Here is a 15619-nt window from a genome sequence, read left to right on the forward strand (position 1 = left end):
ACTTATAGTTTCCGACATCATCGCAAAAAACTTTTGCTACTACTGCAGTGACTTCAAGCATAACCCACGTTCGCCATTTCGGCTTTCGCCCTTCTCGTATTTCACTTGGGTACTCTCCTCCACAAAAGTTCCAGTCTAAGAATTACGAAGCAAGTGCAATAAGTAGTCACGCCATGTCTGTGTCGACTACCTTCAAACTAAAAAGTCACAGGGACAAGGGGACTCTTTCACTCGAGATGCTCGCGTCAATAGCTATAGAACAACAGTGACGCCTTGGGTGTGATATAGTCATGTCGTCAGCCGAGGCGCGAAACGGGAAAAGCAGACGGAACAGAATGCGACGGAGAGAGATCTAATGAGCATCGTAGCCGAATTTTATTCTGACGGATTCCGAATTTACAAAATCTCGAGGAGCACGAAGGTCCGACTATAGTATTCTCGCGATTATTACAGTAATGCACGCTTAAATTCCACATAAATCTGCTCGGCTTAATTCCACTGCGCTATCCCTACTCTTCCCTCACTACTCACTGTCTCGAGCTCCGTGCAACGTGATCCCAGCAGACAGTGACAGGAAATGAATACAATGAGGGGAAGAGAGACAGACACAGGTCAAAGAGATATGTACAGCACACATCAAGTATAAACATGCAATGAAGAAAATTTCAGTTGTAATAATTTCAAGCTTACTTTCTCAATCCTAATGCCGATTGAATGTCGAGATTCTTCTCATTAAAATGAGTCCAAACACGACGTAAATCGGTCTAGTTTTATCGATTTGATGGAAATAAATCTTTAATTTCGTTAATTACATTAAGTCGGTAAAAGTAGTCCAATTTACGTCGTGTTTGGACTCATTTTAATAAGAAGAATCTCGAAATTCCATCGGTACTGCATTTGAGAAGGTAAGGTTAAAACCAACATCGTTTTGAATTTCCGCGTCGTAACCCTCGATTTTCGGCGAACTGTCTATCTTGTTATCAGGCTGTGCTCAAGTCAATTCCCGGAAACAAATAGCTTCCTCCTGTTTTTTCTGCTCGGTTAAATTCCGCTGCTGGGACCTGAAACTGTGGAATTTATTAATTTATTAATTTATTTATTAATTGATATGCTGTTCAGTAAGGTAAATATCGACGGGACAATATTAAAGCGATTTTAAAACCTTATTATGAGAGATTTTTTGTAAATGAAACTTTTACCAACGCATTTGTTAAATTCTTCTGATTAAAACAAAACCAAACATGACACATTTTAAGTCACAATTTACTAAAACAAAATAGATTATTGTAATTTATTAAATAAGTAAATATGTTTCAAAATATATGGTATTTGGTCTCGTTTTAATCAGAAAATTGGATTATTTTTATTTTTCCGATTATTAATCGGAAATTTGGATTAATATCTCCTCATTCATCCGTTTCTTTTGATCCTTCCGAAGTTCGGGCGTCTTGCATTTTCATTCCCGTTATTCTCCTCTACGGAGGACAAACAAGAACTCGGCTTAAATCTGATCTCAACTGATTAATCTCCAGTCATAGTCCCGATTTTCAGGCACTAATCGCAAGAATACTGTAACATGTTTCCTGGAAAGACTGAGGCGGCGCACGCAGTCGATTCTTCTTGTCCATGTGACTTTTCAGCTTGTGAGTAGTTGGCATATACATGGAGTGCCTACTGTAAAAGCGTACGCGGAGAAGGAACTCTACCCTTTCCCCTGCACCTCCATTCCAAGAAAAACTAATACCAATCTTTATTACCCATGGTGAAACTCATTTCTATCCGTACAAAAAACCACCGCGATTGATTGGAACTGTTAGAACTTTTGTCGGGAGGAATTATGTGAAATCGAAGATAATCGATGGTTCTTTGATGTAAGTCAATCAGATCGCCTCAGATTCGTTCATATGCTTATGGCCGTATCAAATGCACGCCCATGTATATAGATTTCGATATAGGTAGTCGTAGCGAAAGTTTCTCGCGATTATTACGGAAACTAAGACCGTACACGGATTATTGTTTAGAAAAGGTAATCTAAAATCATGTACTCAATAACATATTAAAAAATCATTCAAATCAAACACTGCTCATATATTAGAAGCTAGCTTCTTTCATTCTATCATAGAATGGAAATGGATTAAGAAAGTTTGTCTCAAAATAGTCGAATTAGGTGAAGCATCCAATATACGGGAAATTATATACGAACAAGAAGCGTGCCGAAAGGGGAATCCGCAGAGCCGGGTGTACGTAGTAAAGGAAGCACGACAAGAAATATGCAGCGATGACTTCCGGCGCGCCGCTCGCACGTGGATACAATTTCCTTTCGAAATGGTTGACTGTTCGAGTACTCGTTTCGTATCGTGAGTTCCACACTAATTACAGTTTCGGCGGGTAAAATGCAAAGGGACGCGTGCCATGCATGAAGGGGCCGGAAGAATAAATTATACATTTCGATGTATTTCAGTTGTTAGCTCCGCTATTATTATATTCTGAATACTCTCTCTATAGAATTTCATTTTACGATTTCATTTTATACACCTAGTAAAAGAAAATTTTCATATAATGTTCTTTATTTCCATTGGATATGTGGCGTCTATATCGTCAAAGCAGTTAAAAACAATTTTCATCAGCCGATATTGTCAATTCGAAACAGTCCGAAGTAAATCGATTTCACTTCAATTACAAATCAGTTAGAATTCGCATATAAATTTTATAAGATACTTTACATAAAGAAAAAATATAGAAAAATAATTGTTTTAAATTATCATAAAATTTTTAACTTAACCGCATCGGAATATTATATCGAAATTCACACATGTATTCAAACGTATTCAAACCCGCTTTATGTCGAATGTATTGCGAGTTGTTTGCCAACGCTGATATTTCTTGCCGTGCAGTCCATAATTACTTTGCTTCCACAGCATTTTTACTAATAACGAATGTTTTCTTTCCCGCACTCTTGGCTTCCGCAGTATTTCAATGTAAGTAAAAACATATTTCATATTCATTTCTCACATATTCAACCGTTTGTACATTTTATATATAGATATCAGTATGTTTTCTTTTGGTAGATTTTTGATTATCGGAATACCAAGCAGTGTAAACAATAATTATGAGAACATCAATTGTCGAAGAGGAATTTCTAATTACAGCGTTTTTATTTCGTTGTATTGTTTCCTCTTTTTCCGTGTAAAATGTTATTTCTTGTTGCACATTAGGTTTTCCGGTGTTACTATTGGTGTTAATGTTTGTAACTCAAATTCTGTTAATGAAACTGGTATCGTTTAAAATAATAAATAACTGAATAAAAATGTTATGAAATCCCGAGAAGAGTATATTCAAACATAATTATGCTGTTAATCGTTCTATCAGCGATAAAATTAAAAGAAAGTATGAAAAAATCAGAAAATCTTTCTAAGTTTCTACTCGGGCGTCTTTGTATTCGTTTTATATTATCTGCAATCTAAAAATATTGCAGAATAATGATCCGGTAATCAAGGTATCACCAAATAAATTTTCAAGAATATTGTATGTGTCTGTACCAACACGTAATTCACTACATCTTTTAAGTGGTATGCTTCTTTTTATATTCAGTTAACAAATTAAATTAATTCTTTTACATCAAATATGAAGAAGAGTGGAAGACGCATTGGTACATTGATACAATGAGAACGATAATTACGTGATAACAGCTTTTGGTAGCTGGGTAGTAGCCATAGAATGAAGCAGTTAAGTAGTTTCGTGCGCTAGACGCTTATTCGACATGAAGCTTGCGACGTACTAGAGTGCTGTTTGCTGGGTCGATAATGTTTATAGGCGGTGACGGAAGGAGATATAAGTTAATCTTTCAAATCTGGTTTTTCCTCGAGTAAAATGTTATCAAATTATGTTGTAGTAAACCAATCCTGAAAGCACTGCAACTCTATGCGGAACAAATTTTCGGAAAAAACGATCACCGTCCAAATTAATGAGATTAGTCTGAAGAGTGGTCGAGGGCTAGTTTCTTGAGTGTTTACGTCTAATTGTTACTGTTTATTTTTTTATGTTACAGATTTAGATCTGAAAATATTTGTTCGAAGCTTGTTGCGAATTTGTTCAAGGTATTTGTAACGTAAACATTGCAAAACAAATGCAGTTGATTAAAGTTTATACTTTAATGTTTAGTGCTCTAACAATTATAAGGAAAAGAAAATATTAAATGTACTGTCACAGTGTTATTTACGTAAATTGAAATTACGAAATACTAATTTGATTTATACCAGTCATATTCTAGCCATCTTTATCCTGTCCTCTTAGGAAACGTATATTACAACAATATAGTGAACGCAATATTCAATTTAATTAAACTTGTTCTTTGAAAACGCAATGAGGTTCATTTAAAAGTATTTAAATTAGAATATCGATACCTGTCGATAGAATGACACATTATAACTTACACTTTGAAATTTTATATGGGTAATGTTGAATTCAACGAACGGTAAGGTCAAAGTGTAGACGTATATAACGTCAAATGCCGTTGGGTCACCGCCTCTGAGCATTATCCACCATTTTCTGTCAACGTGTGCGCACGTTGCGAATGCATATCAATAATCGATCGACAATTGCAGACACGGACAATCAGCGTGTCATTATCAATATGAAGGACGTTAACGATGAGCCGCCGTACTTCATAAATCGGCCCCTGCCAATGCAAACGGTGGTGCAGTTGAACGCACCACCAAATACACACGTGTTTACCCTTCAAGCACGGGATCCTGACACTGACAGCAATATTCATTACTTCATCGTTCGCGACCGCAGTGCGTATACATTTTTATATTACAATTTTCTTTCTTGAGGGCCTGAAAAACGTAATAATTCCTGCGGTTCTTTCACAATTTAAAGTTTTTAATACGCTTCTTCTCTGAATGTTAAGGTGTCTGATACATTTCAAGAATCATTTGGTACATTATAGTTTGGGTACAATGGTATTCGTAGTTAAAGGGCAGTTATATACTTATCTATCCTAACCTTAATGCAAACATAAAAATATAGATTTCTCCCAGTGTATGCTGTTTAATTATATGATAAAAACATGTGATATAATATAAAAATATATATATATAATATATAAAACGTACCAAGTTAAAAAAACTCTTTTTTCAACTTTCTTAGACTTAACCGAGATCTAACCTTGATGCAAATTCAAATGTTTATCCGAGCCTGTACTAAGCAAAAATAGCAAAAACTAAGAAAAGCCTCTAAATTGTACATTTGCCAGCATTAATTTGTCAAATTAAAAACCAAATATTGTACACAAAATAGTAAAATATTATCAATACATTGTTTCTTCGAATTCCTAACTTTGCTTCCCGTTCTACAATATAATAGCTGCACAGCTTCACCTACTATTACTACCTACTATAATCGACTGTTCTTTATCGTTCGATGCGTTGCAGAATAATATTTAAAAACTCTGACGAATTTTAAACTATAAAATCCAATTTCAGTGAAGCGTTTTATATTCAATGACCTAACAGAGGAAGTTTAAAACAATTTCTCCTGAATCCATACCATTGTTCTTCCTACGTGTTGTTAACGTCGGTTAGCTTCAAAACTGTTTACCATGGCGAATCTATGAGATTTCTGTATGAAATATTGAATTCCTCCCGTTTGAGGCCACTTGCCATGAAATTATCCCGGTGAAAAATGAATGACGCACGTTCTGCTTGCAGCTGGAGGCCGTTTCGAGGTAGACGAACGATCAGGCGTTGTACGCACCCGAGGGACCGATTTGTTTCAGTTGGACATGGAATACGTTCTGTATGTGAAAGCGGAGGATCAGAACGGCCGTATAGACGAGAAGCATTTACAGTCAACTCCTGAGGAGCGGTTATCGATCGTAGGTGGAAAACGCGCACCACAGTTCTATATGACGGCATACGAGGCCGAAATACCGGAAAACCAAAAGAAAGACTCCGAGTAAGTTGAATATTTTTGGAATTCTTCTGTGACGAGTTGTGCCACTACATCGAACTCACGATGTTATTCACAGAAGTAATGCATTAGAAAAACTAACAAGTAAATACAAGATGAGTACAAAAATATTTGAAACAAATGGTATTCAACATCGACTTGGTTACAAATTACAATAAACAAGTTTAAAAGGAATTGTTCTCTTTAATAAAAAGTCACGGTTACTCTAGTTTTTTTAAAATGGTATTATGTATTTCTGATTTGGTAGTTTAGAAATTTGTATTAAACGATTAGAAACATTCGTATAGAAGATTATTTGATCTCAACTAAATTACGTATTCAAAGTAATATTAAAACTATCAAACTAATAACAAAAATGAAATGAGTTATGTTACATCCTTTGTACAAATTACAGTCCTCTATCCGCGATATGTAACTCTACTATTTGTAATACACTTTTGGTTGTTGTATTAACAGTTGAAATACAGTTCTTAGAAAACCACTTGACACGTATGTTTGCCTATCGGCCAGCATTCACATCGAAGAGGTGAAAACATCCCTTAAAGTTGAATCTTGAAAATATATTTGTATTTATAAATATTGTTTTATTATATATTTTCCTAAGGAAAATGAGAGTTAACGTTTTTATTGTCGTATCGTATTCTATTCATTGCGAAAGCAAATAATCACAAAGCAACCATGAGTTGGAAATTAATAGTTCGCTTGCGAATTGCTGTCGAAGTTCTCGTGGGAGAATAAAGGACCGCGATATCCAGTGTCCCCTTCTGTTATGAAATAAGAATGTAACAACTGTAAAGTTAGCAACAAAAAATTGTTGCTTGAAGTGAGAACTGCACATTGTAATCGATATTGTTTACATATTATAATGGAATACAATATGTATCTATTATAAGATTTAACTAATAAGAATCAAAACTTAATACGTATCACGTTAAATTAATCACTCATATACTACAATTTATTTCAGCATCATATCGGTCAAAGCAAAATCATTTGCTGATCGCGAGATACGGTACACTTTGAAGGCTCAAGGTCAAGGTGCAGCAGGAACATTCAATATCGGCGCGAATTCTGGCATTGTGAAGCTCGCTAAGGAACTAGACTTCGAAGATTTTCGTCAAACTCATATTTATTCTCTCGTGGTGACAGCTACAGAAGATTCTGGAGGTTTCTCCACGTCAGTCGAGGTAACTTATCTTTGGTTTTTCTACAACCTTTATTAATTATAATTAGGTACTAGTTTTGGTATTAATGATGTATGGTAACTTTTTTTTATTGATTAACATTAATACATTTTCTATTAATAATAAAGTATAAAAAATATAATAAATGAATAACCTGCCTTGTCTTTTATTTTGTCTGATAATAACTGATACAAACATTTTGATGTAAAATGAACTATTTTAAATTTTGATAAAATACTGTAAGGATGTAAATACTTATTATCTTTCTTATTATTACTCCATAATTTGTAATCATTTTTAATGATCTGCGAGGGCTCCTGCAATTTCTAGTTTCGTCCGAAAATAAACTGGCGTACTTTAACATTTAGGGCTTTGTATAGTATAAATTTATAATTCAAATTTATTGAAGAGTGCATCATTTTAAGGTGTGTATGTAACACTAGCGTTTAGTGGTTAGCCACTCGTTAAATATACAACCACTGAACGTAAAGATAATGTAACAGTGGTTTAGACCACGATGAAACTCTAAATTAGATCCCTAAATCAAAATTACATTAACAGTTTGTTAGTCAGTAATAGATATTCCTATAACAGTAATAATACCAATGTTGTAATAATATTAGTATTGTTATAATATCTTTATAATTATAATTTAACTATTTATGAGCTAATAACGTAGAAGGTCAATATCAAACAGTCATTTTTAATTAATCCAAAAGATTTAATTTTACAATGTTTAAATTACTTTACAAAAACACACTGCAAAAGGAATAACGCTATAAATTATTTAAAGAAGTTCATGAATTACGAGAAATCAAATTCTGGTAGTGTAGATTATAGCGGACTTAATTTGGATCAAAGAATTTTGTTTAAAACGAAATTACAGAGCTTGTAATATTGTAAATAAAAGATACAATTTATTTCTATACAATCTGATAATATAAAAATTGTAAGAAAATTTATTGTAACAGCTATTTGATAGCGTTTTATAGAATCGAATACACTGTAAATGCATAAATATTCGTAGTTCAATTACGAGGCAAAGTACGTTTAATATTGTTTTATGAACAAGATATTTATTATTAAATTTAGTTACTTGACAATTACCCATGAATGTTATAAATATAAAATGTTAACGTTATTTTCAGTTGACCATTCGAGTGTCAGATGTGAATGACAACGCGCCCAAATTCGAGTTACCTGATTACCAGGCGCACAATGTGGACGAGGACATATCGTTGGGAACAAGTATACTGAAAGTGAATGCAACCGATGCTGATTCCGGCGCTAACGCGGAAATAGAGTATCTGGTGTCGGACGATCACTTCAGCGTTGACTCGAACGGGATCATTGTTAATAACAAGCAGCTTGACGCAGACAATAATAATGCTTACTACGAATTTATTGTTACTGCCAGAGACAAAGGTATGTCTATATTTCATTAAATTATTTGAGAGTGTCTATGATTATTATATTCACTTTTTAACAAATAATACACATTGAAATATCGTAGTAGAAAATTTATTTGATATTTTCATATGAAACTTCAATTGAAACAGCTATACAACCAAAGAATGAAAATATCTAAAAAAACACGATAATCGCAGCTAATATTATAATCTATAAAAGCAACATTGTATGATATTTGTGCGTGATCTGAACAATGCGTGAAAAGATAAATCGAATGCATAAACGTATACAATGAATATAATAGCAGATCAAACATATTGTGAATTTAACACATTCACGATGCAAAAGTAAATGTATAAAATATTAAAAAGAATAAAAATTGATGAATGTACAATAAAATTTCTGTTATATTAATAACATAAATAGAATTGCAATAAAAAAGTCATTTTAATTTACAAGTAAACAAATATTGTCATTTTATAAATAATTAAAAATTACTTAATTTCAATTTAGAATTCAACGTATACTTAAAGCAGTAGGATTCCTTAAATGTCTGACGTATACACTAATTTATAATTATTCTCATATTATCATGTATCAACATATGTATCAACTCACTGATCAGAACATTAATTAAAAGAAGACTGATAGTTTATAAATCTTAATATTACAGTCAATAAGGCATTTACATCACTTTAAATGAAGCCTTTCATTTTCACAGACTTAGAGATTTTAATACCTATTACTCAGCAACAATTTTTTTATTATTATTTGATAGAAACTAATAATAATGTGTATATAGTAAGTATAAGATACCTGTGAATACAATACAATACCCCCGTCTAATTCTGATCTACCATTTCAGGTGAGCCACCAAAGACAGGTACAGCAACAGTACGTATTTACACGAAGAACAAAAACGACGAGGAACCAAAGTTCTCTCAACAAGTGTATACGCCAAACGTGGACGAGAACGCTGGACCCAACACACTCGTCACGACTGTGGTCGCTTCAGACAAGGATGGTGATAATGTGCGCTTCCGATTCGTCGGCGGTAACACCACGTCTGGTCAATTCGTGATTGAAGAAATCACTGGTGTAATCCGACTTCACGGGAAGAACATCACTTTGGACAGGGATAAATACGAATTGAATGTAACAGCCCTTGACGATGGTGCTTGTTGTCCAAATGGAGAATTGACCACGCACACAAGCACGGCTGTCGTCGTGGTCTTCATCACGGACGTTAACGATAACAAACCAGTTTTCAAAGATTGCAGCAAGTATAATCCGAAAGTCGAGGAAGGCTCGCCAAACGGAAGCAATGTGATCAAGGTTCAAGCTACCGATGAGGACAAGGGTGTGAATGGTCAAGTAAAATATTCGATTGTTCAACAACCTAATCAAAAGGGGACGAAGTTTACTGTTGACGAAGAAACTGGTCAAGTTTTGACAAATAAGGTACGTTTGGATGAAGATTGACGAACTGAGAATGACATAGCACTTTTGAAGTCTGGGCAAATGTGACACGAGTTACTTAATAAAGTAGAATGTCGTTTGACTTTTAAAATTCGCATTTCACTACTTCTAGGCTGGCACTTGTTTTATATAACAACTTGCTCTAAATAATATAATGCTAAGCCCTTCTTTCATAATTGAATACGGTTTTATCATCCAAATCAATCTTTTACTGCTACTATTCTTCCCTTTTTATTAGTTAATCGATTAAAGGTTTTATCCTGATATACTAGCTGCTAAGCTGGAATGTACGGCCATAATGTCCTTCAGCCTGAATGGTTCTTTACTTTTTATTGTTGGCCATCGGGATTTTAGCACTCATTATCACTGACAGGTGTTCTTTTTCATTAACTAACGTAAAAAAGGATTCTTTCCGATAAAATATTGACCTAAAGACACTCTATCTCACAATCACAAAGTTGTCATGTCATTCCATACTATGTAACATTAGAAGATTTAAATCAATAGTTGATAAACATTCTTTTAATGAATATTAAATGTTTCCGTGCTTTTTAGACACTAACTGGAGATATTTTGAATGTACAATTATTTTAAAAGCGGTTCACTAATTAAATGAATGAAATTATTTTTAATTCACGGTTTGCCTGATCTTGATTTGAAATGAAATGTTTCATTTTTAGATGATAACATTCAAAATATCACTAAACAATTACACCACTATATGTATTAAAATTTAAAAATTACAAAATCCGTAGATTGTGGATTTATTCCAAAGTGAAAAACACAAACGGAAAATGATTGTGCCTTGATAATTTCAGGTATTTGATCGTGAAGGAGACGATGGGAAATTTGTATCTGTTACCGTTAAAGCGACAGATCAAGGTGAACCCTCGTTGGAAGGAGTTTGCTCTTTCACTGTTGAGATCACTGATGTCAATGACAACCCACCACTGTTCGATCGTCAGGTACATAAATATATTAATGAATGTTAATAGATACTATTGAATAGTTATTTAGTCTTAAAATAACGTATAATATGATGAATATACATACTGTATAAGCTACTTTTTTTCACATTTCAATTTTGTTTATTTTAAGTATAAATGTTTGTAAATGTTTTATAAATGAAACAGTCGATATAAGAGTAGAGACGTAGTGCCTATTTCATTTTATGATTGATGATATTACTAATTAGATAAGTTTTATATTTGCATTTAGTAAAGTGTATTCATTTTATAATAGCATATTTTGCTTTCGATTGTTAATTTTTACATACATATCTTATATATACCACTTCAATCAATGTTGACTAAATTTACTAGCTGCTTTTTCATATTTAACGAATTAAAAGCTAAGGAAAGTATAAATATCCTTTGTTACTTTTAAAAATGTATGCTGCATTTAACTGAAAATTTTATTAGTATCACTATTTTCTTTGTTTTATTTATATACGTGTTTCGTTTTCATTAATACTATAAGATTTAGTGACCGATGTATTATATATACATTACGTGTCAGTTTTTAGTGTTTTATTTTTGAAATTAGAAGAAGAAATTTTATTGAAATAAATAATATATTATTCCCAATATCAACCTAGCATATTCTTTACTATTTATATAGTAGAAAGATACTAATTTTATGAATCTATATTAGAAATAGAAAATACATTAGAATTCTCATTAATTTCACTGACCTTGCAATATGTTATTGGGGACATGATTCTAAGCAGCTGTCCTTTAAACGTATCACCAACATTCGGCCTTAAAGAGTCAGTTATTGGTATCGTTTTTTAAAACTGTTAAACATAAGCTTCATATACAGGTTGCCTTTCACATTCATAGTCACGATCATCGTCACGATTATCAAGCTAAAACGCCATATGGGCATAAATAAATGTGTCTGTTGTATTTAACGTGCCCGTACCCACCATTAAGGTCTACGGACACGCCCAACCAGCGGGTCCCCGCGGAGAGATCTCCCCAGGGATTACCAGATTCGTCGCCAGGGTGCACGCCCCAACGACACCCTTGGTCTGGGCGGAGACCTTTCTAACATCCCTTCCGGCTAAGCAGGCCGGCACCCGAGCTGTTAGCAATGCAGCTCACCCGCCGGGGTGTCACGCCCTTACAGGACGCGCACCCCTAGCCTGCGATGGTAGACGCCGGAGGGATATTCCCTCCGGGGGCTCACGTGTCAACCCCCGCGGTACCAGTCAAAGACCATACTGGTCTGCCAATCGTGGAATCAATCCACTTCCCATTGGGGACCTTGCAAGCCCCGACTTGGATGGAGCCAACTCGGATACGTGGGGTCGTTACTCCCCAATGGCCTTCGGGTTCAGGCCCGGCAGCCCTCCTGCGCCCAGGCCATAGGGGCCAGAGGGTCCATAGTTTTACTTCCACTGTACCCGCCACGAAGGCCCAGCAGAGAAGGCTCTCATGGACGCGGAATTGAGATGAGGCTTGATCAGCCGGGGCCGTAGCCCTACCAGTGTTGTCTCCTAGGGGTGAGTCCCGTGGAGATAGGCTGTTGGTAGCGCCAAATTACCTTTCCAAAAACTACTATCAACTGGATAGTACCGGAGCAGGTGGGACGCTGCTCTCCCGCCGGGACCCGGGAAAAAGAAGTCCCTAGCCCAGCATGCGGGCTTTAAACCACTGCCCCCTCGAGTCCAACACCAAACGGCCGGAGCATCCTCACGGACGCTGGGCACCGGCCCCCGAGGTACCAGTCCCTCACGGTCAAATGGTTGGACTGCTAGGATAGGAAGTAAAACTCCCTATCTGCCATATTCAGACAGCTCGTCCCTGCCTTGGCTTGGTTGGCCATGATTCAGATCGGGTTATGCCCCCGGGATTGCCAACCCCGTACCACTGCACTCAGACAGCAGCCCCTGGGGGAGGCCATAGAGGCCAGGGGAATCAGCCGCACGCTTCACTACAAGAAACATAGTGGCCGAGCTTCCGCGTCCCTGGGATTCGATAAACATGTGAAGCCGCCGTCGCACAGAAACAAAATCCAATTCCTATGTTTGTACATCTCCCTTCATCGCTTTCTGTTTCGGTTGCATTCTTTGTTATGCCATTCGGCCAATAACAAGGACTTGACGAAACTGAGGCGTCACTGTTGCTATTACTGCTGTCCGGATAAGCAGTGTTGGCGGCCATTTTTTTTGCTTGGTGAGAAGTCAGGGCGGCAAGGGGTCACTTCTACTCATGATTCTCGGTTTTTGATGCGCAGTCATTATTGGCGCGCAGCAATAATACAAGACAGAAGCAAGACCGAATACGATGCAGTGAGATGAAACAATAGAAAACGAAATTGGCAGTAATATGAATTTTATTTTCCGTCGTTACATCTCCGTTGCATTCAGTCTCGCTTCCGTTCTTATTACTGTGCGGTCAACAACGAGCATGCATGGAGGAGCGAAGCGGCTCGAACATCGTGAGTGGCAGTGCCGCTTTGTCTCCCTGATTTTTTTAGCTTTTAGGACAGCCGATGTCTATTTTTGTGGGACGATACTTATGTACTGCGCAGAGCATAAAAGAAGATTGACGGTCCTGAGTGGTCGAAATTAAAGGAGCCCTGCCCTTATTCATTTTCGCCTCTAGAATGTGATTGGTCGAAACGGTCACATATACTACGTCCGTCACGTCACAAGATTCACACATCCAAAGATCTCTCTTGTTCCTGTCCTTTCCCTGTTGGACTTCTTTCGTGCTCTATACAGTACTTGTATAGCAGAAAGGAGTATTAGTACGCCTGGTTTCTCTGGGCTGCGGATGCAGAGGGGACAAAGTTTCTCCTCTACTGACACTTTTCAGCCATAAATGCCAAAAATCCTTTCTACAATTTAGTTAAAGATTATGGAAATCGGCGGGGAAGCTCTGTTTTAATGTTTCCTCAAAGTGATATATAGGGTGAGCCATGGAAAAGTAGCCCACCTCCTCCGATAGGGTATGATGAACGAACAGGTGAATCGTTTTTATTCCCCAGTGTTGAAGGCGGACTACCTATTCGTGCTCCACTTTGTAAAGTAGATTTACTTTAAATTAAATTAAGGGTAGTATGATTTGTAACGTAATTTATAATTACAAAATTTATTAGTAACGCCTAACTGGTCGCCCTGCAGTGGCCCATTACATGCGCAAATCCATTAATAATTCAAACACTGCCCATAAAATATAGTATACATATAATATCAAATATATTTTTGCGTATATCTCAGGAATTAACCCTTTGAATACTGAATACTGAATACTCTCAACCGAAATATCCCGAGTATTTAATATTTTCCGCTTAGCTTGCTGTCTGAAGATCGATGAACTTAATTCATATGGGACAATTCATAATTTATAATTAAGTTGTAATTGTAATTCCTGAGTTTCTCTACATTAAACAATGTTAAGAATGACTCATACATTTTTTATTGTTACCGCGGCGTACGTGTGCGATTAAAAACATCCGAAAACAAATACATACATTCGTGTATAGTCAATAGCAATTACTTTCGATAGTATACGTTCATAGCACTTAACACTAGGTTTGCGGGCATTTATTACACGGTTAATTCTACTGCTCCTAAAAAAGTTCATGTTCGTTCATCAGATTTTGGTAGTTACAGGGTTGAAAATAGATAATTGAAGTACATGTTGGTATAATTGTATCAATCAAAGTCATCGTAAACATATACTAAATAGTGTTTATAAAATTCAATACGCGTCAAATTAACGCGCTCCGCGCTTAAGCTGAGTGACGGTAACGCATACTATTCGCCTCTTACGTTAGTTCCATCGGCCATAGAACTAAAAGTGCACCGCCTAAGCCTAAGGTCGATGGAACTAACGTGAGAGGCGAACAGTATAGTAAAAAGTTGTTCAGATTCAGGTCCCCGACACTATATTTCAAAGTCTGTGAAATTAATGAGGATTTCCTAAAAAAAGCTGAAATTTTGAGCCCTTTTTTTAAACAATTACAAAAAAAACAAATAGCATAAAATTAAAGTATCTGTATGTTGAATATTAAAATATCAGGAAAGTTCTGACAAAAATTGATGAGTTGAAACTACTACTGTATTTATATTATGAGCCCGTTACTTTTCACCACACGCGCGACTAAAATTTCTATTTATTTGCAGCGATACATTGAAAACGTGAAACAGGACGCGAGTATTGGTACAAACATTCTAAGAGTGTCGGCATCGGACGAAGATGCCGACAATAATGGCGCTATAACATACTCGTTAAGCTCGCCTAACAATGATCAAGGCTTGGAGTACTTTGAGATCCAACCAGAGTCTGGTTGGATCGTATTAAAGAAGCCCCTAGACGTGAGTATTCCCGTTATTGGTTATCTACATATATGTCTCTATTTAACAATAACAAAAATTCTCCGACAAATTGCCGTGTGTTCTCGAGCAATCGATTTTTTCATCTATTTTCATGCATTTTCACCCATTTCTTAATTTATCACATCGTTGATACACGCTAATCAACGCTTGATTTTATGATCTATTGAATCTAGACACTTCATTTCAATACAATGATATATTGTCAGAGAATTGGAGACATTGG

At 35.9% G+C, this 15619-nt stretch overlaps 1 protein-coding gene across 3 annotated transcripts in view; it reads left to right on the top strand.

The window, feature by feature from the left end:
• Positions 1 to 15619, top strand: part of LOC116424766 (neural-cadherin) — a 446688-nt gene that overhangs the window by 77945 nt on the left and 353124 nt on the right. For all 3 annotated transcript variants that reach the window (XM_076367977.1, XM_076367978.1, XM_076367979.1), the window contains 7 exons: positions 4605 to 4796; positions 5712 to 5958; positions 6941 to 7160; positions 8306 to 8582; positions 9433 to 10028; positions 10865 to 11011; positions 15184 to 15375. In XM_076367977.1, coding sequence (XP_076224092.1) covers positions 4605 to 4796; positions 5712 to 5958; positions 6941 to 7160; positions 8306 to 8582; positions 9433 to 10028; positions 10865 to 11011; positions 15184 to 15375 — 1871 coding nt within the window. The remainder of the gene's footprint in view (positions 1 to 4604; positions 4797 to 5711; positions 5959 to 6940; positions 7161 to 8305; positions 8583 to 9432; positions 10029 to 10864; positions 11012 to 15183; positions 15376 to 15619) is intronic.

The sequence above is a fragment of the Nomia melanderi genome, chromosome 5 (assembly GCF_051020985.1).
Source record: "Nomia melanderi isolate GNS246 chromosome 5, iyNomMela1, whole genome shotgun sequence".
In the NCBI taxonomy this organism is placed as follows: Eukaryota; Metazoa; Arthropoda; class Insecta; order Hymenoptera; family Halictidae; genus Nomia; species Nomia melanderi.